Source organism: Muntiacus reevesi, chromosome 2 (assembly GCF_963930625.1).
Source record: "Muntiacus reevesi chromosome 2, mMunRee1.1, whole genome shotgun sequence".
In the NCBI taxonomy this organism is placed as follows: Eukaryota; Metazoa; Chordata; class Mammalia; order Artiodactyla; family Cervidae; genus Muntiacus; species Muntiacus reevesi.
The window spans coordinates 182,461,948-182,487,384 of record NC_089250.1 but is presented as its reverse complement, the minus strand read 5'-3'; the positions used below and the strand labels follow the sequence as shown (position 1 = coordinate 182,487,384).

The window sequence follows — 25,437 nt, the reverse complement described above, 5'->3', positions numbered from 1 at the left end:
TGGAGGTGTCGTCCAAAGATGGGAAATATGGTTGTGTTTTAGTGTGATGTCCAGTCATCACCTCCTTTGTCACAAGCGCTGATTTTAGAAGAATCCTTCTGTTAGCGGTATCTTCATTGGTGTGCTTGAAGCTGCAAGACCTGACAGCCAACTAATGTTTCTTCAAGTACACTGAAAGAATGTCACCTTTCCCAGCGTGAGCAACATGTATTTTACTACTGCGTTGGGTGCAAAACATTATATGTAGATAATCACGTTTCTTTAGGGAAAAGATAGTATTTTTGAAAAGTACTTCTTTAAAGTACTTTTTATTTTCCTGCCTTTCAAACTCATTTGAATACTAAAAATATTTTAAAATAATATCGAACCCATTTCTGATTTCATCCTCAAACTATAAACACTTCCAAGTGGAACCAGGAGCATCTGGAAGCGTTCCAGGTGTTATCACCTGGGCTGAAGCTAATCGCCTGGGTCTGGACACCCCAGGGGCTGCCTAAAAACATCAGTTTCTTTCATTAAACGGGTAGTTCACTCACACTGTTCAGAAACCAGAGGACACAACTCTGTCAAGTGAGACCTCCCCCAGTCCCCTCGGTGCTTTCCTCCGGGGTGATTTCTTCAAGCAGAGAGCATGTTTGCAGCTCCTTTGCCCCCATCCTGCCTTTGTCCTCTTACCGGGAGCTGTATCCCGTCCACGTGGTTGCCTGCCTGCACGCAGCAGCACATGGAGAGCTTCCGCACTCTCTCTGCAGTTGCTTGGTTCCTGTTGTGTGAGAGGAGCTGTGATTGGTTCAATCTGCTCCCCACTGGTGAATGGTCAGCTTTCCAGTTTCATCAGGGCCTTAATGAATAGCTCTCCTCAGCTACATGTGTCTCCGTAGAACAGATTCCTCAAAGTGGAGTTAATGATGGAAAGGAACATGCATTTGTAATTTTGATCGTATCATCAAATTGTCCTCCACGAGTTTGTATGTTGGTGGAGCCTTAAAGCTTTAAAAGCAGCACACTTAAACCCAGCATAGACATCACTAGGTATTTTGTGTATGTTATTAATATAGTTGATAAATACTCAAGTTATTCTTCAGCTTGTGATTCTGTATCATTTTGTACCTCTCAGTCGTTTGTGATTTATCTGTAATTTTATGGCACACCCTTTTTTTCCCCTTTAAGACAATTTTTTAGCACTTTCAGGTTCAGAGCAAAATTGAGGGGAAGGTTGTACAGAGATTTCCCACATATGCTCCCTCCCCCTACCCATGCATAATCTTCCCAACATCAGCATCCCCCACCAGAGTGTACGCTTGGTATGATTGATGAACCTTATTGATACATCATAATTATCCCGAGTCCATAGTTTACTTTAGGGTTCACTCTTGGCTTGGTGTATTCCATGTGTTTGGATGATGGTGCAATGGCATGTATCCATCGTTAGAGTGTCATGCAGCGTTTTCTTCACTGCCCTAAAAATCCCCTGGACTTACCTGGTGGTTTCATGGTGAAGAATCTGCCCACAGTGCAGGAGATGCAGGTCCAATCCCTGGGCCAGAAAGATCCCCAGGAGAAGGGAATGGTGGGGACATCCCATGCAAGAGGAGCTCCCGTGAACGGAGGAACCTGACAGGCTCCAGCCCATGGGGTTACTTACCGACTGAACGACAACAGATCCCCGGTGTTCCTTCTAATTTATCCCCCCCCCCCCCCCCCACCAAAAAAAGCAAACTCCTGGTAATCATTGATTATTGTTACTGCCTCCTTTGGAGAAGTAAATGGCAACCCACTCCAGTGTTCTTGCTTGGAGAATCCCAGGGACGGCGGAGCCCGGTGGGCTGCCATCTGTGGGGTCGCAGAGTTGGACACGACTGAAGCGACGCAGCAGCAGCAGCAGCTCCATAGTTTTGCCTTTTCCAGGATGTCATGTAGTTGAAATCATGTAGTATGTAGTCTTTCAGATTGTATTCTTTGATTTAGTAAAGTGCTTTTCAGGTTCCTCCATGTCTTTTCATGGCCTCATTTTTTTTTTTTTTTTTAGAACTGAATAATATTCCATTGTCTGGATGTTGGTGTACTTTTTAGACTAAATGCATTCATTTCTCTCCTAGCCCACACACACTTCCATATGTTGTACATTGACACCTCTAAGTTCAGAATAAGGCTGTTCTTCTTTCTCCAGACACGGGACTGCTACCTACCAGCTGCAGCTCCCAGCATTTGGGCCAGGGGACCCGTCTCTGGCTTGCTTGTACGTATGGCGCGGCCAGTAGTCTGAGGTGGCCTAGCACCTGAGGTTAGGGGTTGCTTCTGCAGAGGCTGAATCCTCGCTCCGCCCCCACATCCTCCTCCTCTCGGACTTTTACCTGGGCTGCCAGCACTGCCCTTCTCTGCCGGGATGCTGGAGAACAGTGTGCCCCTTTCTACAGGCCAAGGCATCTGGTCACCCTCGCGGGAGCTGATGGTTGGTCTGATGGTGGCCGTGCCTTCTGACAGTACCTTCTTTCCCACCTTTGTCCCAGGAATGCTTTTCTCCTCCCCTGAGGGCTGAGGGAGGCAGCACACAGACCTCATTTAGGAAACTGTAAATTGTCCTAAGCTGTCTGGGAAATGACACTTCCCTTTCCCTGGGGCTTCTGAGTGAATCAAATGAGGTAGGAAGCTGGCTGCAAGTCCAGGATTCTCCTGATTTAGGGTCCAGTGTGACAGAGATCTTCCATTCAGTATTATCTTATAATCCTTTCATACAAGTCTCAGGTGAACCTGGCCATCCCTGCCTGGAACGAAGGCCTAGGAGCAGGGACTCACTCTCACTGAAGAAAGCCTGGGAGGAGGGGGATCGCCTGGCTGAGCCCACTTTGGCTCTTGGGCAGATAGATAGTGACCTTGAGGAAGGGCATTTTTTGTTGTTGTTGTTGTTGTTGTTCAATATAAAATCACTGTTCAGAATAAAGTAAAACCTTATTTTTACTAATTTATGTATTTGCATTAAATATTGAAGCCTGAATCATAGACAATTTTAGAAAGAATTTGCTTTTAATTATTTCCTAATAGTTATTGTAACCAAAAAAGGGCGGGGGGTTAGATTAGATGTCTTTTAAGAATGTGATTAAATGCCCGAAGTTTATTTATAATGGCATAAATGCCAATAAAAGAGTGCTTTTTTTCTTTTCCTTTAAATTAAAAAAAAAAAAATTTTATTTCTCCATTGTTGGAAAGTTGTTCCTTTATTTATTTGCATAATCTTTGAGAATTTTCAAAGCAATATGAGCATTAAATCCAGTAGAATTGTCAGATTTTTAGGGCTTTACCATACAGAAAAGACAATTGCTGGCATGAACTGTGTACCAGGCATAGGGTGCCAGGTCCTTGGTGTGCGTGTATCTTTCAGTCCTCATAGCAAGTTTGGAAGATGGGGCAGTGACAGTAATAATAATGACTGATATTTACTGAGCCCTCACTGCATGCCAGGCTGAGTGCTGTGTACACAGTGTATGACTTAATTCCTTCTTCAGTGATCCTAGAGGCAGGTACAATTTTCCTTTCCAGGTTAGAGGTAAGGAAGCACACGTGGGGGAGGCAGGAGTAGGTGACAGAGATGGACCTGAGTGAGACTGGCTGGGTACTTTCCTCACTGCCCCAGACTGTGCTCCCTCTGTTGTTGGTGTCTGATTAGCAGTATGTTCATAAATGCACTGACAAGGCCTGGAATGGTCTCCAGGTCACCTAAGACTGAAAACCCTGTGAAAATGTCTAACATTCTGTGGATTCCTCATCTTTAGATGTGAGCTTTTTCAGGATGCATTGCCCTTTTGGATCAAGGTGGTTTTTCTTTCTTTATTTTAATCCAGTTTTGACTCAGGAATTAAAATTCTCTCTGTAAAAATTTCCAAGGTTGATGAATAAAGATGGTCAGCTTTTGAAAGATTTAAGAGATGCATTTAATAATGCCAAAGAGAATCTAGAGAATTCTGAAAGGATTTTAAAGAAAGCAGACCTTTTGCACGGGGCAAAAGGGCTGCAGAGAGAAATAGGGGTAAGTGGGGAAGAGAATATACCCTTCCTTGGGAGGGGAGTTTCATGCTTAGAAGTAGAGAAACACTTACACAAAGCAGCGTGTAAACTCTAGGGTAGTTTATTTCCAATACCTCCATCTCTCCTTCTCCATTATGCTTTTTAATCTTTGCATTACCAGTGGAGGGTCATTGATGCCAAGATGTAGCCAGAGAGGGAAATAGACTTGGCTGGTTTTCTGGAAGATAGGCAGCAGGAAGAAGGTGTGAAGAGGAGGATGAACAAAATAATGTAACATTTCAAGAAAATTCATTGTTGAATTTTGTTCTCCTTGTTTCTGTTTTAGGAAAATAGTAATAAATGTTAAAATTACTGCTTGCCCTCTTGGGCTAGACAAAGTAACTTGTTAACATTGATATTGTGTATCGCCTGTAGCTTAGGCACTCTTCTCCCGCCTGTGTTCTCATTTGGCTTGCAGTTAGCTGTCCAGGGCTCCTCTGTGCTAAGCATGGGGTGGTGGGCACTGGGCCCTGACCTCATCCCTGTGTTTGTGGCGTTTACAGCCTCATGAGTTGTAACAAGAAGTTGATAGTACGATTTTAAGATTCACCCATTATGTCTGCAGACTGTGGACGAGTTCATACTTCTGGCCAGTACAGAGTGTAATAAACTGGTTTGTACACGTTTTGAGAGAAAAATCAGTTCTGCCAACGTGGAGGATCTGGGGCTCTGAATGCAATTCAAAGAAAATAAGATATATTGATAGAAAGAGGAGAATTCAGAAAACCTGAGGGAAGAAGTATCTTCTAGATGGTTTGTTTAATTAGCTGATGCATTTGAAACAACTCCTTTCAAACAAAACTTTTCAGATGTTACTGGCTGGAAAGATTGGGTCAGTCACCTGCCAGGTATTTATTTGATTTGTAAAATGAAAAGCCTTTTCCGGTGTCTCTATCAGAGTAGTTCATTCCTTAAGGTGAAATGCTGCCTTCTGGTCACAATGCATTGGAATGGGTCTTGCGGCATGGGGCGGGGGTCAGTGTTTGGCGTGTCCCTGGACTGAGGTCTCTGTGGTCCAGAGGGGAGAGGGCCCTCGTGGTCCCGCGTGGTGAAGCCGTTCTGCTCCCGAGGCGGCGGGTGTGCTCAGCTTTCTCCTTCCTGACCTGCTGCCATGGGCGCTGCAGCCTCGCGGGGCGTGGTGGATCCTGAGCGCCCACAGCTGCTTTCCCCGGGTCAGCTTAGCTCAGAGGCACAAGAGGCACAGGGGAGTCTGGACCTGGTGGAGACGGGAAGGGAAGAGGTTCAGCTCCACATCCCTCCTTCTCCCAGTGCCTTCCAGCCCCAAATGAAGAGTCATTTGTGGCTCCTCGGGGAGCTGACTGAGGCAGGAGGCACCTCCTCCAGTTGGAGGTGACTCCCCAACGTGTGTATGTTCTATCTTGAATTCCTTGGTGCAGCTGGAAAGTCCCGAGGGGGTGAAAATTCCTGTTCCCTTCTCTGACTGTGGACACAATATCTGCTGGTGGCTGTGTGATGGGGCTCATCTTCTGCTGAGGGTGACCCCAAATCTCTTGCAGCCTCAGCTTTGCCCTCTCCTGGGCCCATCCCCTGCTGATGTGGTGGAGAGACAGGAACTTCCTGGGATTGGAAGTGTTGGTGCTCAATCTTGAATTTTCGGAACTTGCAGTGACTCAGACTGGTGTTTGCCCAGCCTGTATGTGGGGACACTGGGTGTGTGGAAAGCACAGCTGTGTTGTATTGCAACAGCCTGGCTCTCCTGCTTCGCTCTCCTGTGTCATGGTTTGTTTTGAACTAGAGAACACGGAGAGTAATGGTGAGGAAAGTGTGATGGTGTGAGCGTGGATATGCCTTCCACAAGCGCTGCACACCCCCTTCTGTCTGTTACAGAGACTGTACTTCATGTATGTGGCTCTTAGTGTGTTCATACATGTTTGGACTGGGTAGGTGAGGACACAGCAGAGTTAGTCAACCCTTCCTGCACCCAGACAGCTGTGAGATGTGCTTGTGCTGAAACAGGGTGAGAAAGAGTGGTCACCGTGGACACAATGTGGCAGACCAGTAAAAACCAAAACCAGAAACGAGGCACAGACATAGAAGGTGCAGCTGCACTGGGACTAGGGCAAGATAAAACCGTAAAAGAAAATGCACCAGTTTGAGAGAGGCAGCACGTGGGTGAGCTGTTAAAGGTAAGAAAGTTTCTGTGCAGGGTGGCCTTTAGATAACTGGTGTCAGTGGCAGAGCGCCCCTTTCCTGCTCTCAGCGCGTAGCCCCGGGATACCATTGTCCCTGTCTCACAGTTGAGGGAATTAAGACGCAGAGATTAAGCTGTTTGCCCAGGGACGCGGGGCTGATTGCCTCAGCCAGGGTTTGCACTCCTGTGCTCTGCCTGCAAGAGTTCTTTCTGCATTCCCATTTCCGACTCCCACTTCCCACGCTGGACTGGGGACCCTGTTGTTGACCTTGCTGTGGTTATCTGTTCTTCTGAATTTACCTGCCATTGTCCTGGCCTGCCCGCTCTCTCCTGGAAAAGTGCTGTGGGACTCTTGGAAGAGTCAGTCAGGAGCATCCACAGGCTATTCCAAACTTCGAATGTACAGTATTTGTAGCTCGCTTCCTCCTTCTGGTCTCTAGTGCTTGACACTGCATCCCCTCCTGGCAGATAAGGAAATCTGGTGTCTGTCATAAGTGGCTTCCATTGTCTTTGTTTAAATGAGTTTCACTTTCATATTCATAGATTAAGAAGCATTGCATTAAACATACACACACTTGATTTTTCTGAAAGAGTGGTCAGTAAACGTGTGTACATATGGGAGGCAACAAATACAAATGTTAGTTATGTTAGAGGGTTGTTCTCATTTATTTTTACTTTTTTTCATGTGGTCTTTGTGTCTGGAGACCTTAGTGAATCTCCAGCTTAAGGACGACACAATAGCATAGAAGTTGTGGAATGGAACCCCAAAGCCACGTGGAAACACAGGAGCTTGGTGGTCGCCTGCGGGAAGCCCTGTCAGTGGTTCTCTTTGCGGTCTTCTGTATCCAGGAGTCCTGTTGTTGCTTCATGATTAAGTGTCCTTGAGCCTGAGGAAGCAACCCCCACTTGGGGCATTCTACAGAACAACTGACCTACCCTCTTCACAAATCTCAGAGTTAGGAAAGATGAAGCCTGGAGGCCCTTTCTGGAGTCAAGGAGGAGACACCTAAAAGCGTTGGGGTCTTGAAATGGTTTTTTTTTTTTTTTTTTTTAATTGTTTTACAGTGTTTTTTTTTCTTCTTTATCTGAAATGGGTTTTGCAACAGGAAAAAGAAACGTGATAAAGGACATTTTGGGAACAATTGGCCAGATTTGAGTAGGGGCAATCAGTATTAAGTACCATATCAGTGTTAAGTTTCCTGAATTTGTCAACTGTCATGTGCTTGTGTGAAGGGTGTTCTTAGGGGGCACACAGTGAAGTACTCGGGAGGCAAGGTGAGGCTCATGCCATCTGCAGCTGCCCTCAGAGTTTCTGCAAAGCAGAGTGTGTGTGCAAAGAGTGTCTAGTCCCTCACAGTCAGGCAGGATGAACTAAATATGTGTTCAAGGTTGCTTATGAGGCCTGTATGTGTAGTGAACTCAGGAGGTTGAAAAGGGACTGCTTGGTTTTGCAGGAGTCGTCTCCGTAGTCACTGTTTAATGTGAAGGAGGGCAGGACATGAGGTTTTCTAGACTGAGAGAAAGTACCTGCAGAGGAGAAAGCGTACTGATGCAGATGCTGGCTTGTGATATTGTAGCTGGGAGGTCAGGTGCCCCGGCAGGTGCTGAGGAGAGTGAAGGAGTTTGAACTTCATCGGTAGACATGAGGAAGATACCAAGATGCCTTCAGCTGCAAGTTACCTTAGACTGCAGCTGGAATGACTTCAGTGATAGGAGTGCATTTTCTCTCATTACAGGAAGTCTGAAGATGTTGGGGGATGGGGGGTGGTTCCAGGATCAGCTGTGTTAGCCTAGAGATGGCTTCATGGACCTGGGTGCTTGTGTTTGCCCTGCAGCCATCCTTAGCACACAAGCCCTGTCTTCTTTCCTGGCTGAAGAGCATTTCTGCAGTTCCGGGATGAAATCTAGTGAAGGGTGGGAGGTCATCTTCTGAGCATCCCTTAGCATTGGGAAGGAGAACCAGCTCCAGAATGCCTTGGCCCACTTGCCTTCGGTTTCCGTAGCTGGGACTGTGTCACTTGCCGCGGGGAAGGTGGTCTGGTGGTCTTTGCTCCTTGGACTGGAAGTCACTGCCCTTCCTGAAAGGAACGTCCCAGGCAGCCAGCTGAGGAGCTGGTTGGGGAAGATAGTCAGAAGAGTCTGCACCTTGGAGAAAAAGGTTTTCAGTTTTCTAAAAGTGGTTGGTGGCAGGGGGAGTGGCTTGTTAAATTTTATAAGAAGTCGCTTGCACACATCACCCCCCATTTTACCCTTGCACCTATTTTTGGCAGGTTACTTTTCAGCTGCTGCCCACATGCACGCACTTTAGTTCTAATCTTACTCTGTGTGCCATTCTGCATACAGTTTCATTTGCATGTTTTTATATAACACAAAACATTTTCCTATATTTGTACAGTCTTCGTATGTTAATGGATGTATAATGTTCTCTAGTTTCTATTATACAGCAGCTTATTAAACCTCTGTTATTGGATGGTAGTAATGATAATAGCTGAGGGCTTCCCCGGTGGCTCAGCAGTGAAGAATGTGCCTGTGGTGCAGGAGCCACAGGAGCCATGAGTTGAATCCCTGGGTCAGGAAGGTCCCCTGGAGGAGGGCATGGCAGCCCACTCCAATATTCTTGCCTGGAGAATCCCATGGACAGAGGAGCCTGGCGGGCTACAGTCCATGGGGTCACAGAGTCAGACACGACTGAAGCAACTTAGGAAGCACACACAAATAGCCAATACTTTGTGAACCCTTAGCACCCACAGGCACTGTTTAAGTGATTTCCATGTATTAATTCATTTAGTCCTCACAGCAGCCCTCTGAGGTGTAGTAGCCATTATCACTTCCAGTTTCTAGATGAGGAAACTGAGGCACAGAAAGCCTATGTGACTTAACCAAGGTCACACAGCTGGCAAGTGGGGAGCAGGAGGCAGAGCCGGCACCCAGACACTGGCAGTCTGATTCTTGAGCTGTGATAACCAGTAGGTTAAACTGCTTCTGTGTATAGTCTGCATTTATTTTGATGTTACAAATAATTCCACGGTGACTGTATTTCTGCACATCTTGTCCTCTGCACTTGCACGCATGGCCAGGTTGTTGTTATTTGAACAGTGCGTGGTCAGTGAAGGACTAGGGATGACATATATAGGCCACATAAGAGAAGTGTTACTTTGAGAGGGACTGGAAAAAAGGAGTTGCTATAATTTTCATGTTTGATGACTAGGAAGGATGGTCTCTTTTGTTTACTGTTTTATCTTCCTTTGTGATATTTACGTGCTTGTATATCTGTTGCACATTTATTTTTGGGAGGTGTGGTTTCTATCTTTCTATAAGATTGACTTTAACCCTTTCTGTAAGTTTTTAAGCTCCTATTTTCTTTTAATTATTTTTAATTTCTGTGTATATCTATTTCCTGTAGCTTTGGTAGTTTGAGGAATCTCATTTTCTGTTAAGGCTAGTTTTTTAAAAAATAATTTACTTCTTTTATATATATATATTCACTCAAGGCTGGGCTTTAATTTTCTCAAATTGCTGTTGGTCTGACCTGATGCCCAGTTACCGTTCTGCACACATTCTTGAAGCATTTTGGCATCATAATTCAGCGAACTTGTTAAATTTCCATTGTATTCCTTTAATTTGCATTTGCCTTAGCCCACACTATTTATTGTTTTAGACTATAGCGTAGTCTATCATTTTAGATAACCTTCCTCTCCTCTCTCTTTAACTTTCCCTTCTTCAGAATTTGAAAAATATTTTTCTGTTTTATTTTCCCAAATGAACTTTCAGATCATTTTGACATTATTCGTAAGACATGCGAGTGTTCCGTGTTAAATGCCCCTTTAGGTTACGTTTGTAGTAACATGTGACTGTTGGAGAGCGATTATGGTTGCTTAGTTTCTCATTTCTGTTTCTGTTTCATTTCTAGATTTTGGATCATTGTTTGACTTGGAAAATGATCTTCCTGATGAGCTGATCCCCAATGGAGGAGAATTAAGCCTTTTAAACAGTGGGAACCTCGTTCCAGATGCTGCTTCCAAACATAAACAACTGTCCGAGCTCCTGCGAGGAGGCAGCAGCTCCAGCATCAATCCGGGAATAGGCAATGTGAGTGCCAGCAGCCCCGCGCAGCAAGGCCTCGGCGGCCAGGCCCAGGGGCAGCCCAGCAGTGCCAACATGGCCAGCCTGGGTGCCATGGGCAAGAGCCCTCTGAACCAGGGAGATTCTTCCGCCCCTAGCCTGCCCAAGCAGGCAGCCAGCACCTCCGGGCCCACTCCTCCTGCTTCCCAAGCACTGAATCCGCAAGCACAAAAGCAAGTGGGGCTGGTAACCAGCAGCCCTGCCACGTCGCAGACGGGACCTGGGATCTGCATGAATGCAAACTTTAACCAGACCCACCCAGGCCTCCTCAATAGTAACTCTGGCCACAGTTTAATGAACCAGGCCCAGCAAGGACAGGCACAGGTCATGAATGGATCTCTCGGGGCTGCTGGCCGAGGAAGGGGAGCTGGGATGCCATACCCTACTCCGGCCATGCAGGGGGCCACGAGCAGTGTGCTGGCTGAGACGTTGACCCAAGTTTCACCGCAAATGGCCAGTCATGCAGGGCTGAACACTGCGCAGGCTGGAGGCATGAGCAAGGTAAGTGAGCGTCAGTAATTTGCAGGCATCCTGCTAACCAAGGGCACATTCCTGTCCTCCTCTAGGTGTTCCTCCTGCCCCTCCTTCTCGAAAGGGATGGATTTGGTGTTCCATGTCCTTCTTCCCAGCATACGGATCCCTGCCGTGTCTTTAAGGTGGGAACTGGTGAAGAAGCCAGCAGTAGGCTAGCCTACACGTCAGACGGCAGACGGTTGAGAACACAGTGGGGGGGGTGGGGGCCGAGGGCCAGTTTTCAGCCTCTGAGACGAACGTGTGGAGATAGGACCACGTGATTGAGAGGCAACTTGGCGGGGAGTCGGCCGTCTGTGGTGTTAGTGAGCCCGGCAGAGGCGCTCTGCCGTCACCTCCCGCCACCAGCCAGGGCCATCCTCTTCATGCCCTTCCTGTGTTACAGCCAGCTAGCCTGATGTCTTTTGCCACCGCCTCCATTTTACCAGTGAGGAGACTGGGTTCCAAGCTGGTTAGCTCCTGCCGTGCTTCACAGGAAGGGGTGGCATGGCAGAGCCAGGGGCAGTGTGGGGCCTTGGGTCCCAGAGGAGACTCAGCAGCGGTGCTCCAGACGGGGTCCCAGAGCAGCGATGTGCGTGCCGCCTGGAGCCGGGAGGCGCTCGGAGCTGCTGACTTGGGGTGTGATGGCGGTGCAGCGTGGAGCTCTGTCCCAAGAAGGGCCTTGCAGCTGGTGTGCAGTGTAGTAACTGCGTGTGGAGAGCAGGGAAGGCAGATGCCAGGGTGGAGAGGGGCCTCCGGAAGAGTGAGAATGGACACGGGGCAGGATGCGAGCTGCCGTAGTGGCTCAGGCGGTAGAGAATCCGCTGTGGTGCAGGAGACCTGGGCTCAGTCCCTGGGTAGGGAAGGCCCCCTGGAGGAGGAAATGGCATCCCACTCCAGGATTCTTGCCTAGAGAATCCCATGGACAGAGGAGCCTGGTGGGCTGTAGTCCATGGGGTCACATAGAGCCAGACCCGGCTGAGCAGCTGACACTTTGGCTTTCAAGGGACAGAGCACGGACTGACCCGCCAGGCGCCGACCACTGGGATGCGCTGAGAAGACGCTCAGCTGCTGCCCCCAGAGCCCCTGTTTTAGGCAGTGTTTGGTGCAGCAGATTCCAGAACAGCAGAGCTGTTTGAATTTGATGAGTCCCAGATAAGGGGAAGGGAGAGGTCAGCGTAGAGCAGTTTCCCCATGAGGTTGATGCCGGCACTAGGGGACAGCTGCGAGCCCTGTGACTGGCTTAGCTAAGAAGAGGATTTTTTTAACTGAAGAAGTAAAAGTGAAGTAATTCTAAACATTCTAATTTCATTATCTCTTTTGAAGTGTTGTTAAGGGGAAATGTGAACTCAGATTTTTGTTGTCCCTGGTGTTCGAAGAGGGGTCTGTGTGTGCATGCGCGTTTTGGAGTTGAATTGAGAAGAGGTTTTTTTGGTTTAGGCTTCGTGGGTAGATTGATGTTTGTTCCTTCCTGATTCACTGGTCACTGCTCCACATGCACACTTACGGAAAGGTGTTCTGGAGAATTTAAGTCACACACAAAAATAAACAGGGCTCCTGAGTGATCTCATAAATCACTGAGGAGTTTTCTTTAAAATGTGGATTATCTGTCCATATTTGCCACATTAGATACTAAAAGAGAATTTTACAACACAAATGTTCATTAGCCATTGTAGTGATGTCACATGTCACAGAGCCTCTTGTGAGAGGATGAGAGCAAAAAAGGCAAATAATTGTCTTAGTGTTTTATGAAAATAGTTTCGACCCTTGAAAGGAACTGAGTCCCTTGACCACATTTAGAGAGCCATTGATTGTGTGTGTGTGTTTATGTATTCCTGAATGTTGGACTTGGCATACCTGGGCAGGGTACACTGTCACACGTACATAAGTGATTTCCTTGTGTCATCAATGTCCACTAGATGCTCAGTTTTCCAGTGGTTGCGTGTGTCGTGATTTGTTATTACAGACTCCCCTCCCCCCAAATTGAATAACCTATCTTTTATTCAGTTGCTGTGGCTCTTAAGAAACTGTTAATCTCTAGAATTCTTACAGTTTATTTGTTGACAGATCTGGTGGTTTTGCTTGTTCTTTGTTCTGGGAGTTTCCTGCAGTCTGGGCATTGCTGATCATGTCTCCCTCACCCCATATTCCTCTGTCTGCCCAGCGTTTTCATTCTTTTATGCAATGTGATCTGTCTGTAGACAGCAGCGAGTGTTCGGTGTGAGGATGGTAAGCCACATGACTGCTGTGGCATAGCCGTCTCCTGTCCCAAAGAGGCTGATGGCGAAGAAGGGGTGGGAGGTGGCATTTTTGAAAGTTATCATGGCCTTTGGTTGGGACAAAAGAACTAACAGTGGTGGACAAATAGTAGGAGTGAGACAAGTTCATTTTAAACTGAATAAGATTTTAAATGCACAGAGGGAAAAAGAAACTTTTTTAAAAAGGTAATTTTGTTTAAAAAAATTATTGGTACAAAGGATATGCAGATTTCCTATAAAATAATGTAAATAGTAAAAAAGAGCAGCCCCTCTCCGCTTACAGGTAACTGCTTCTGTACAGATATGTTAACACAGGTCCTTTTTTAATATACAAAACAGAACCAGACTACATGAGCTGAGCACCTTGCCGTTTTAGGTAACAATAGACCACGAAATGCCTTTCCATGCCACTGGGCACAGATTTTTCTTGTTTTCCTACTGATAGCAAGGTAGTGTATTTTGTGATGCACCATAGTTCATGTACCCTGATGAGGAACATTTGAATTCTTTCTGACATTCCATTAGTACAGGCAGTGCTGCAGTGACTGTCCTCATGTAGGCATATCCACATGCATTGTGAGGTAAATTCTGTAAAGTGAAGTTACTGGGTCAGAGACTTTGTTAATGGTTTTGTTTCTAGAAAGTAATCATGCATGTGGTTTAACAACTGAGTCAAATTTTTAAAAAAATCAGCATTAAGGATAAGAACTGAAAAGTTAGTCTCCCTTAATTTTTGACCTTTGGTTCTCCCAAATTCTCTCACCAAAGGCAGCTACTATTTCTTATCTGTCCTGCCAGAGATGGTCTGTATGTATCCAGGCACGGGGGGGGGGGGGTGTGTGTGTGTGTGTGTGTGTGTGTGTGTGTGTGTGTGTGTGTGTGTGTCTGTCTGTCTGTCTGTCTGTGTCTGTGTGTGTGTGTGTCTGTGTGTGTGTGTGTGTCTGTGTTATCTGTCCTGCCAGAGATGGTCTGTATGTATCCAGGCACAGAGAGGGTGTGTGTGTGTGTGTGTGTGTGTGTATCCAGGCACAGAGAGGTTGTGTGTGTGTGTGTGTGTGTGTGTGTACCGCTTCTAAACATAGTATAGTATAACCTCTCCCCCCCGCGCCCCCTCGCATGTATGTGTGTGCCCACGTCCTTTCCCCTCAGCAGTGTCGGTTGGAAGCTGTTGCCTGTTAGATAGAGCTCTCAGTCCTCCTCACTAGGTATGGCATGGGAGTAGTCCCTGATTTGACTGTGTTTTAATTTGTAGGACTAATGCCCCAGTAGCTGTATGTTTTGATGCTATACGTTTGGTTTTTGATTTGTGTACATATATTTGTATAGCTGGACGTATCTGCTGGAGAGATTTGGGGGTGAAATTTCTGGATTAAAAGATATTGACATTTTTAATAAGCATATATATTTAAGCACAGATCCTCTCCAAAAACATGCAGATTATACCCTAACCAACAGCAGATGAGTCCCTGTGCCTCAAATTCTCACCAGCACTGATAGCTTTTTTTTTTTTGTTTTGGGTTTTTTTTTTTTTTTTTTTTTTTTTTTACTGATTTGCTGTTCTCTTAGGCACAATGTTTTGTCATAAATTCATGGGCTTTTCTATTTTGCTGTTGCTCAGATTCTCTGTCAGTTTTCCTGTTGTCTTGTTTCCCATTTTTACTTGTTGGTTTGTACTCTTAATATTTTTGCGTATTAAAAGCTGAAGTCTAAAGACAAAAAATTAGAAGCAAAAAGCATATAAAGTGAGATGAGAGAAGCAAAATCAAGCATAGTGTGTGTGAAAGTTGCTCAGTTGTGTTCAACTCTTTGTGACCACATGGCCTATACAGTCCACGGAATTCTCCAGGCCAGAATACTGGAGTGGGTAGCCTTTCCCTCCTTCTCCAGAGGATCTTCCCAACCCAGGGATCAAACCCAGGTCTCCTGCATTGCAAGTGGATTCTTTACCAGCTGAGCCACCAGGGAAGCCCAAGAATACTGGAGTGGGAAGCGTATCCATTCTCCAGTGGATCTTCCCAACCCAGGAATTGAACCGGGGTCTCCTGCATTGCAGGTGGGTTGTTTACCAACTGAGCTATCAGAGAAGCCCTAAAAATATTAAGTCACTCATTTTTTTTCCCTGAAAGTATTATAATTTTTTAAAAAAGCTAAAGTCTTTTAATGAGGGAAAGTGTTTCCCCCTTTTTTACTTGCCAGAATGGCCACATAGTTCTGAGTTTTTACCAAATGGATGTTTTCAGTTTTTATAGAAACAAATTTATCTGTTTTTTCCCTTTACGTCTTTTGTGTTTTATGTCATGCTTGGAAATGCTTTTCTATTCCAAAATGGAGTATTATATACTTTTTCCCTTTATACCTTGAATCTTTAACCCAGAATTCATTTTGGCTTGAGTTTCTATATTAATAGAAATCTAGCTTTGTGTACATTTTTCCAAATTAGTTAGCCCAGTGCATTTATTTAGTGTTACTAGTCTTTTTTCTGAGTTGTCTTATCCTGTCTTATGTTGCTCAGAAGCATACTATAGTTTTCTTTATATAAGTAATACACCTTTTTTTTTTTTTTTTTTTTTACTAAGTTAGTTTCTGGATGTATTCATGGGTTTATCCTTGCTTTTGGACCTGAGTTCTATTTCATTACCTAATTGACTGTTGTTTTAATATAGGAAAGATGTTAACATATATATGTCACTTCAGTAATCTGGCCACTTAATGGAATTCTCTTGTTCCAATACTTTTTCAGGTGGTTCTCTTAGGTTTTTCCTAGTAGACAGTTATCTTTTGCATTATTGGTACTTTTGTCTTCTCCTTGGCAGTATTTCCACCAGTGTTTATGCTCTTGGGCATCCCTGTCTTGTCTCTGATTTAAATAGAGATGTATGTAGTGTTTTATTATTAAGTATAATGTGAACTTTGGTTTTCAGTCTTTTTAAATTGGGTCATAATCTATTCCTCATTTGTTGGATGTTGGATTTTATCAGAGTCCCTTTTGACATCTATAATTACCCTGTGATTTTTTTCTTCTTTGTTTTATTTATGTGGCAAATTATCTCAGATTTCCTACTGTCCAGTTGAACCATCTCTGTAATTGTGAAATTAAGTTAATATTTTGCTGGATTTTATTGACTAGCATTCATTTAGAATTTTTGCTTCTCACTAATAGTGAGATTGATCCCTAATTCTTTTTTGTCTGTTTTGTCAGGTTTTCTGATCAGAGTTGTGTTAAATTGGTCAGAAAGAGTTTGGAAGATGTTCATATCGGTTCTCTGAAACAGTTTGAAATTTAAGTGATCTGTTCCTTGAAGAACTGAGAAGCTTCATCTATACAAAAGCTATATGGGCCTGAAGTTTTTCTCCCTAGAGGGTGACTTAAGATCTTTGACAGTACTCCATTAGACTCTTGGTCTTGAGTCAATATTTTTTTGTTTTAGAAAAATTTAAGTTTGTTTTTATTCTGAGGAAACACTCAAAGCATTTAACTTCTACTCTTCATTAAAAATAAAAAGTGGGTACTACTCCCATTTTACAGATTAGAAATAGAAGCACACAGAATGGAGAGGAGAGATTATTTCATTTAAATATCATTCTTTGTTAACATAATTGGCATGTTGTTGAAATGGCTTGTGTTTTCTATTTTAAATATTTTCTTTAAGAGTTGCACAAAATTAGGATGAGAAAGTGGAAATAATCACAAACATCATAGACGGCTTCCCTTGTGGCTCAGCTGGTGAAGAATCCACCTGCAATGCAGGAGACCTGGGTTCGATCCCTGGGTTGGGCAGATCCCCTGGAGAAGGGAAAGGCTACCCACTCCAGTATTCTGGCCTGGAGAATTCCATGGACTGTATAGTCCATGGGGTCACAGAGAGTTGGACACGACTGAGTGACTTTCACTATTCCTGTCAGCCAGGCTTCGTGGAATCCTCTCCTGGCTGTGCTGGCTGATCATGGGGAGTTGATCAGCACCCCTCCACTCCCTCCATTCTGCGTGCCTCCGTTTCAACCGTAGGAAACCTCGTATGTTACCTTTTTGGTAGCATGCTCTACTTTTCTGTAGAGAATCAAAACTTGTCTTTTAGGAGGAGAGCAAAAAATATATTTAAAGTGGGGATTGGAAGCTGTACGCAAGTTCTCTTGCCTGGAGGTGGTGTTGCCATGCGCAGAGAGGTGGCAGAGGAAGCAGACACTGATAGGAAGAGGAAAGTGTTGTGGAGTATCTGGGCAAGGGATCCAGAGTCTGTCCAGTTCCAAGGCTGGTAAGTGCTTTTGCAGCTTCAGAAATCCCTTCAGTCCTTTCTTATAAGTAATGTATAAGAAATAAGGGACCAAAATAGTTTGTATGGTAAGCCCTCTTCACAAAGGGTTAGATTAGGACTTGTTTTTGATAAGGCTTTTGGAATATTATTCTTTTTTAGAAAGTAGTTAGAAAACAGGGGCCTGGCTTTCCCTGGAGCTGTCCCCCAGGGATGAAGCTTTTGATTTAGATCTAGACCCCCTAGTCAGTCAGCCAGAGTTTTGGTCAGACGGGGTAAAGCAGTGGTTCCCAAACTTGGCGTCCGGCACAGTCACTGCGGGCTTGCTAACCCAGCGTGCTGGGGCTCCCCAGAGTTCCTTCTTCAGTAGGTTTGGGGTATGGCCAGCTCCTAGGTGACCGTAGTTGCTGCTGGGACTGCACTCCCAGAACTGTCGTGCTGAAGGGATGGATTAGCAGCATGTTGTCATGACGGGAGGAGTGGAGCCAAATTCGTTATCGGGATGAGTGACCCGCCTTTTCTATTCTGGAATGATAATTGAACATTTCTAACATTTAGTAGCAAGAGAAATAATCCTGTACATTTGTCTGATGCTTTTCTCTTTTTCATGTAATGTCATCTTATCTAATCCTTGAAGTAGCACCAAAAAAAAAAAAAAAGATATTCTTTATTAAGTAAATCCTAATTTGGCCTTTCTAAAAAAGATCACTGTGGAAGTGGCTGGTGACTTTATAGAACAAAAGAACTGAAAGCTTAGAAGTACTCCAGTGAGCTGTGGTATGATTATAGAGCTATTGTAGACACAGGTTTTGGTAAAAATGTTAAGCAGTCTTCTACTGGTTCAGTCATCTTAGCATGACTTTCACAGAGAATATGTGAGTCAGGATGTGCTGAACTTCCCATGATACTTATGCATGAATTTATTTTTAAAAACTTTTAAATGAGATTGTATATGTGCGGGTCATGGCCTTGCACAGAGAGCCCTGGCCAGCTGCTGCTTCTGTCCCTGCTGTCGTCTCATCATCTTCAGTGGTGGTCCAGGCCGCCTCCCCACACGGAGTGCAGCTGAGTGCTTGAGAGCAGAGGTTGGAATCTGGACTCCCTGCATCACTAATTATTAGCTGCGGGAAAATCATGTAATCACTCTGCGTGTTAATTGTTTGTCTTTTAAATGAGCATAATAGTAATATCTGCCTTTGAGAATTGTGTAGATTGAAAGGAGATAGTAATATCTATCTCATAGAATTGATGTGCTGATTAAATGAGAATGGGGTATGTATAGTTCTTGGTGTCTGGGTTTACTGAAAACTTTCAGAGAAGACTGGGTTAGTTAGCTGGCCAGATGCTTTCTTACCTAAAGGATTTGAGATAATTAACATTTGAAGTGATGAGACTGCTTTTCTGCTGTTTTCAGAGAATTATTTTTTAATTAAAAACATAATTGATTGAACAAAAATTGTAGGTCTAGAGAAGAAACCACTGCCAATAATCCTATCACCCACTTCATAATTGGTATTAACTTTTTGATGTTTTCCCTAGCAGTCTTTTATCCATAATTACTTACCTCTTTTTAAAATCAGAGTTGGAGTTACCTTTCTTTTTTTCAATTGACTTTGTAACTGATTATTTTCTGTAGCATAAACTGAATGTTTTGCAAAATAGCAACATTGAGTTCTTTGATTTGATAAGTCTCTAGGGTGACTACTTTGAAGAGCATACTTGTAAGAAAAACCAGTTAACCCTATTACTTTCTAACTAGAGGTCAACAATTAGGATCGGGGGTTAGAGACCTACATGTATTAATTTTTAAAATACTTATTGTTTTACTTTTATTATTTTTAAAAGTATAATTTACATAGAGTGAAATGCACAGATCTGAAGCGTTACAGTTTGATTTGTCAAGACTCATGCCAATGTTATCCATACCCCTATCAGGATACAGGGCGAATCATTAGCCAAAAAGTCCCTTTGGTATTCCTCCCTTTTCCTCACCACCCATTTCTTCACCATGGATGAGTTTTACCTGTTCTCAAACATCATATAAATGGAATTTGGTAGCGTGAGGCTTGTTTTTGGTGGGGCTTCTTTTTTGCTCAAGAGTGTTTTTGAGATTCATGCATGTTGTTGCCTGAATTCAATAGTTCTTTTTACTGTTGGTGTTCCATTGTGTGAATATACCATGATTGCTTATTTAGTTTCCTATTCATGGACATTGTGGTGGTTTCTAGTCTAGAGCTGTTAAGAATAAAGCTTCTATGAACACTTTTGTATAAGTCTTTGTGTGGACATATAAGTTTTCATTTCTTTTGGATAAATAACTAGGAATGGAATTGACTGGATAAGGAGGGGTCTGTTTCTGGATTATAGTCCAGGAGTCAGCAAATTTGTAGCCCATGGGCCAAATGTGGCCCATAACCTAAAAATGGTTTTTATGTTTCTAAAGGATTGGTTAAAAAACAAACAACTAAAGAAAAGAATGAGGGATGGAAACCACAGGTTACCTGCTAAGACTAAACTATTTACTAATGACTTTTACAGAAAGTCTGACACCCCTCTTCGAGTCTGTTCCATTGATCTGTTTATTTTATATGTGTGTGTTTATATATATAGCTTATTTATTTATTTATGACTGCGCTGGGTCTTTGTTGCTACATGCTTTCTCTAGTTGCGACAGAGGGGCTACTCTCCAGGTGCAGTACAGGGGCTTCTCACTGCAGTCGCTTCTGCTGTCGTGGAGCACGGCTCTCGGACTTGTGGGCTCAGTAGTTGGGGCACGTGGGCTGAGTTGCTCCATAGCATGTGGGATCTTCCTGGATCAGGGATCAAATTCTCATTTCCTGCCTTGGCAGGTGGATTCTTTACCACTGAGCCACCAAGGGAGCCCTGGTCTGTTTATTTCTCTAGCTTTTTAGTAAGTATTAAAATCAAATTGTTTAATTTCTCATTTTCATTTGTTTGCTGTCTAGATTTTGTCTAGATTGTTTCACTTGTTTGTTGCTAATATAAAGAAATAGAATTGATTTTTCTTTATTAACATTATATCCTGTAACTTTTCTTAAGTCACTCGTTAGCTCTACTTATGTGATAGATGCCTTAGAATTTTCTAGGTCATGTTGTCTTTGTAAAATAGAGGCAGTTTTACTTCTTCTTTTCTAATTGGTGTGCTTTTTATCTTTTTGGCTTCACTGCTCTGCCTGAGACCTTCAGTACAGTGTTTAATCAAAGTGTTGAGAGCTTGCACCCCCTGTCTTATCCTTGATCTGTGGAGGAAAACAGTTTTCCATTAAGTATGGTGTTAGTTGTAGGCTTTTAAAGATCCCCTTCGTCAGGATGTTGCTGAGCCTTTTTGTCATAGATGATTGTTGAATTTCATCAAGTATTTTCCTGCATCTGTTGAGAGGATTCGGGGGGGTTTCTTTATTCTATTAATGTGGTAAAATGCATCTTTCTGAATTTTGAACCAACCTTCCATTCCTGGGATAACCTCCCTCAATTGTGATGTGTTATCCATTTTATGTACTGCTGGATCTTATTTATTAAAATATTGTCTTGGGATTTATGCTTCTATATTCATGAGGGATATGGGTCTGTAATTTTCTTGGCAGTATCTCCTGATTTGCTTTAGTATCAAGGCTATGCTCTTTTGTTATCTTCTTCCTTACTTTCTATGAGAGGTTAGTATTGTTTCTTTAAATATTTAATACAATTCACCAGTGAGACCACCTGGGTCTGGAGTTTTCCTTGTGAGAAAATTTCAAATTATGATTCGATTAATAGGTACAGATTATCCCGATTTTTCATTTCCTCTTGTGTTAATTTTGGTAATTTTTTTTTCCAAGGAATTTATCCATTTCATCTCAGGTCTTTAACTTACTTAACAGTGAAGTATTCATAATATTCCCCTAATTTCCTTTTAATGGCTATAGAATCTGTAATAATGTCCAGTGTCCCCTCTTTCAATCTGATATTTGTAATTTATAGTTTTGTGTTTCTCTCATTTTCCTCTGATGAGTCTGGAGAGGAATTTGTCAACTGGGTTGATATTCTCAGACAGCCAACTTTTGACTTGTCAACCTTCTCATTTTCTATATCATTGATTCTCTTTATTTTCTTTCTTCTGCTTTGGATTTTTTTTTTTTTTTTTTCTCTTTCTAACTTCTTGGGGTAGGTGCTTAGATCCTTGATTTTAGATCTTTCAATATTAACATTTGAGCAATAAATTTCATCTTAAATTTGTTCTACACTGCATTTGATAAATTTTGATAGTTTTATCATTTAGTTCAAATATGTTAATATTTGACTCATATTTTTTATGTAGAAGTGTGTTGCTTAATTTTCAAATATTTGAGATTTTTGCAGATACTATTTTGTTACTGATTTCTAATTCCACTGTGGTCAGAGAATGTGCTGTATATAATTTTTGCCGTTTGAAATCTCCTGAGATGGCTGGATGGCATCACCGACTCGATGGACATGAGTTTGAGTAATCTCCGGAAGTTGGTGATGGACAGGGAGGCCTGGCGTGCTGTGATTCTTGGGGTCGCAAAGAGTTGGACACGACTGAGCGACTGAACTGAACTGAAGTGAACTGAGGGAGGCTTGTTCTGTGACCCAGCATATGGTCTGTCTGTCTTGAATATTCTGCATATGCTTGTAAAGAATATGCAGTTGTAGGGTGTAGCTTGTAAATGTCAATTAGAGTAAGTTGATTATGTTCAAATCAGCTACATCTTTACTGATTTAAGTTAATATACACTTTGGGTTATTATGTCCTCCTGATGAGTTTTGTATCATTCTCAATGTTTCTCTTTATTTCTATCTTTGTCTCATTAACACAGCTACTCTCATTCTTACTAATATCTGCAAAGGATGTCTTTACCCTTTTGTCCATGTCTTTGAAGTGTGTCTTGTATAAAGAACATGTAGTCAGAACTTGTTTTTAATGTATTCTGACAGTCTTTGTCTTTGAGTGGAGGGTTTAGTTTATTTACATGAAATGTTGATGCAGTTAGACAGTTAGACTTAGGTCAGTATCTTGCCATTTGTTTTCTGTTTGTCCCTTCTGCATTTAGTTCTTTTTTTTTTTTCCCCTCTGTTCCTTTCCTGCTCTCCTTTTGAAGGCTAATTCCAACATCTTTGTCATCTCTGTGTTTGCAATCTTTCGTTCATTTTTAAAATATATATTCCCAGTGATGGGTCATATTTTCCTGCCTCTTGGAATGTTTAGTGACTTTTGATTATGTAGTAGACATGGTGGATATGTTGTTGAATAAGAGTTTTGTTGTCTTTCTTTAGAGTGTGTTGGGTTTGTTCTGGGAGACATTTGACTCTGCCCTTCATATTCCTCTTGGGTACTTTTCCTTCAGTGCAGATATTTTAGGAACAATTTGATTCTAAAGCCCAGCCGTTAACGTATCTCAGACTTGAACATACCTTTGGGCAGGGCTTCCTAAACTTTATGATTTGCAGATCACCTGGGGGTCTTGTTAAGGTGCACATTCTGCTTTGGGAGGTCTTGGGAGTGGGGTGCTGTGAGTCTGCTTTTCTCACCAGCTCTGGGAGGGGCAGGTGGTGTGGCTGTGCCATCTAGGCACTGGGAGGTCTCTCCATCTTGATGGTGTAGCGTAATTAGGGTGTGTAATGAGTGCCTGTTGATGACCGAATACATCACATTTCAGAAATTATCTTTCATTTCTTTCCTTGTTTAGTGCGTAAAGTTAGGAAGTACTAAACTTAACATGTAAATGGGTCCAAAGCATGACTTCTAGGATCGACTTCTCCAAAATGTTTCTGCAATATTTTGGAAAGAGTTGCATTTACTGTAGACAGTAATTTGCTGTCCATCTGTCACAAAGTTAAAACATTTAGGGTTTTTATGTTGATTACTGTGTAATACTTCTGGCATTTTCAGAAGTATATAATGACTATAACATAAAATTGCAGTTTGATCCTTTCATGAACAAGGATAACAGTTACTATGTTTTCTCTTTTTGAACTATAGTCAGAAAAGAGCAGGCAAAGAGTGACATTTCTGGGGCACTGGTTATACTGGACTCTGTTCTAGGTGTCTTTGCAGCGTATCTTGATTCTTCTCATGTTTAGTAATCCTGTGAGGTACATGCCATATCCGTTTTGCACATGGAATAAAATCTTCTGAGCCACTTTTCTGTCTCCCAGGAAATTATTCAAGATGACACATGTTAGTGGCAGACTTTGACTTAAAACCCATCCATGTCTGACTCCAAGGTCTGTATTTTTTCTTCACCATTTTGTCTGTGATATACCAGGATTCAAAATAAGGTGAGAAAGTGCATAATACCCAATTTTCTGTATATGAGTCAGATTTGACCCCCATCTACAAGATTTATAGAATAGATAACTTGGAGAGTGAATCTGATTTCCCAGGAGTACTTTTTGTTGTACAGAAGGATTTGCTGTTTACATCCTTTTAGAAACACACTCATGTATACTGTACTGTGAGCCTTGCCTGTGGTCTGATTGGGCTGTAGCTCTCCATCTGAAACAGTAATTCAGCCAAGCAAGATTTGCAAGACCCATAACAAAGTTGATTTTTCTAGCTAGTGAAAATGTTTTTACGTCCCATGTAGGAGGCCAGCATGGTTATAATTACTTTTAATGTGATGTTTTGAAGTGATCTTGCCTCTTAAAATTTTTTTAAAATAATACTGCTACTATAGCAAAGAAAGTTTTCATTTGTGTTTTTCTGGGTTTTTAAATTTTCAAAACACCAAAGAATGATAGAATCAATATGTTTCTGTTAAATTAACACATTTATATTTATCAGATTTTTTCTTCACAGTCGTTTTTTTTTTTTTTTTTATTTTAAAAAAAATTTATTTTTTGTTGGCTATACCACGAGACTTGTAGGATCTTAGTTCCCCAACCAGGGACCAAACCTAGGCCCATGGCAGTGAAAGTACTAAGTCCTAACCACCAGAGAATTCCCTTTTCATTTTTAAAGTAGACATTTTTTAAGAACAGTTTTAGATTTGTAGAAGAACTGGAAGACAGTTTTAAGGATTCCTATACCTCTTCCTCCCCCCATTTCATTTTCTCCTGTTATTATATATGTATGTAACATTTGTGTATTTGTCACAACTATTGAGCCAATATTGATACGAAATCCATAAAGATTTCCTTAATTTTCCCCTAATGTCCTTCTTTCTTAAGAGTCCGATACCATGTTAATTATGTCTCCTTAGGCTCCTCTTGGCTAGGACATTTTCTCTGCCCTTCCTTGTTTATTATTTTGACAGTTTTGAAGAGGACTGGTCAGGTGTATTTAGAATTTCCCATTGTGATATCATTCTGAGATGACTGGGGTTTTAGACTTACGGTGTTGGGGAAGGAAGATCATAGAGATAAAGTGCCATTCTTACCACATCATGGCAAAGGTACATATTGTCATCGTGGCTGATCACATGGTCGTGTGGCTCACCTGGGCTGGGTCGTGTCTCCACTGTGCCGGGCCATCCCTGCTCCCTTGTGGTGTGTCCTCTTGGAAAGAAATCACCATGCGCAGCCCCCACTTAAGGAGTAGGGGTGGACTCCGCCTCCCTTATGGGGGCGGGGCGCGTCTGTCTGTGTAACTCATCTGGAATGCTCCTGCACAGATTTGTCTCTTCATAGTTTTTTTTTTTTAATAAATAAAATCAAATCTAACAGATTAAAAATCTACATGTCTTATGTATGTTATACATGGCACACTATACATATTCGTCTCATTTTTCAAAAACTTGGTATTATTAAAATTGATAATACAGATTTGATTGATTTATTTTAAACGTCTGTCTGTGCAACTTTTACAATTCTTCCTTAATTTTTTTGTATTACAGTTTTTCTGTATTGTTTGCGCAGGGTTTTGTATATATATGTAACACGCTGAAAACTTTGCCTTTTACAAGAACTTGAAGCAGTGGGTATAGTTGAATCTGAGATACAAGAGATTTTTGTTTTAGTAATTTTTAAAATGAAGATTACTCACAAATGGAGTTTTTCCCCTAGCATTTTTTATTTTTCTTTGCTCATGTTTGTGACACTTGGTAAAATGAAGTCTGTGTGT

The 25,437-nt window shown here is 42.6% G+C and overlaps 1 protein-coding gene across 1 annotated transcript in view; it reads left to right on the top strand.

Moving 5' to 3' along the window:
* CREBBP (CREB binding protein) overlaps positions 1–25,437 on the top strand; it is a 116,481-nt gene that overhangs the window by 14,524 nt on the left and 76,520 nt on the right. Inside the window, exon 2 of the mRNA XM_065924217.1 lies at positions 10,125–10,837. Coding sequence (XP_065780289.1) covers positions 10,125–10,837 — 713 coding nt within the window. The remainder of the gene's footprint in view (positions 1–10,124; positions 10,838–25,437) is intronic.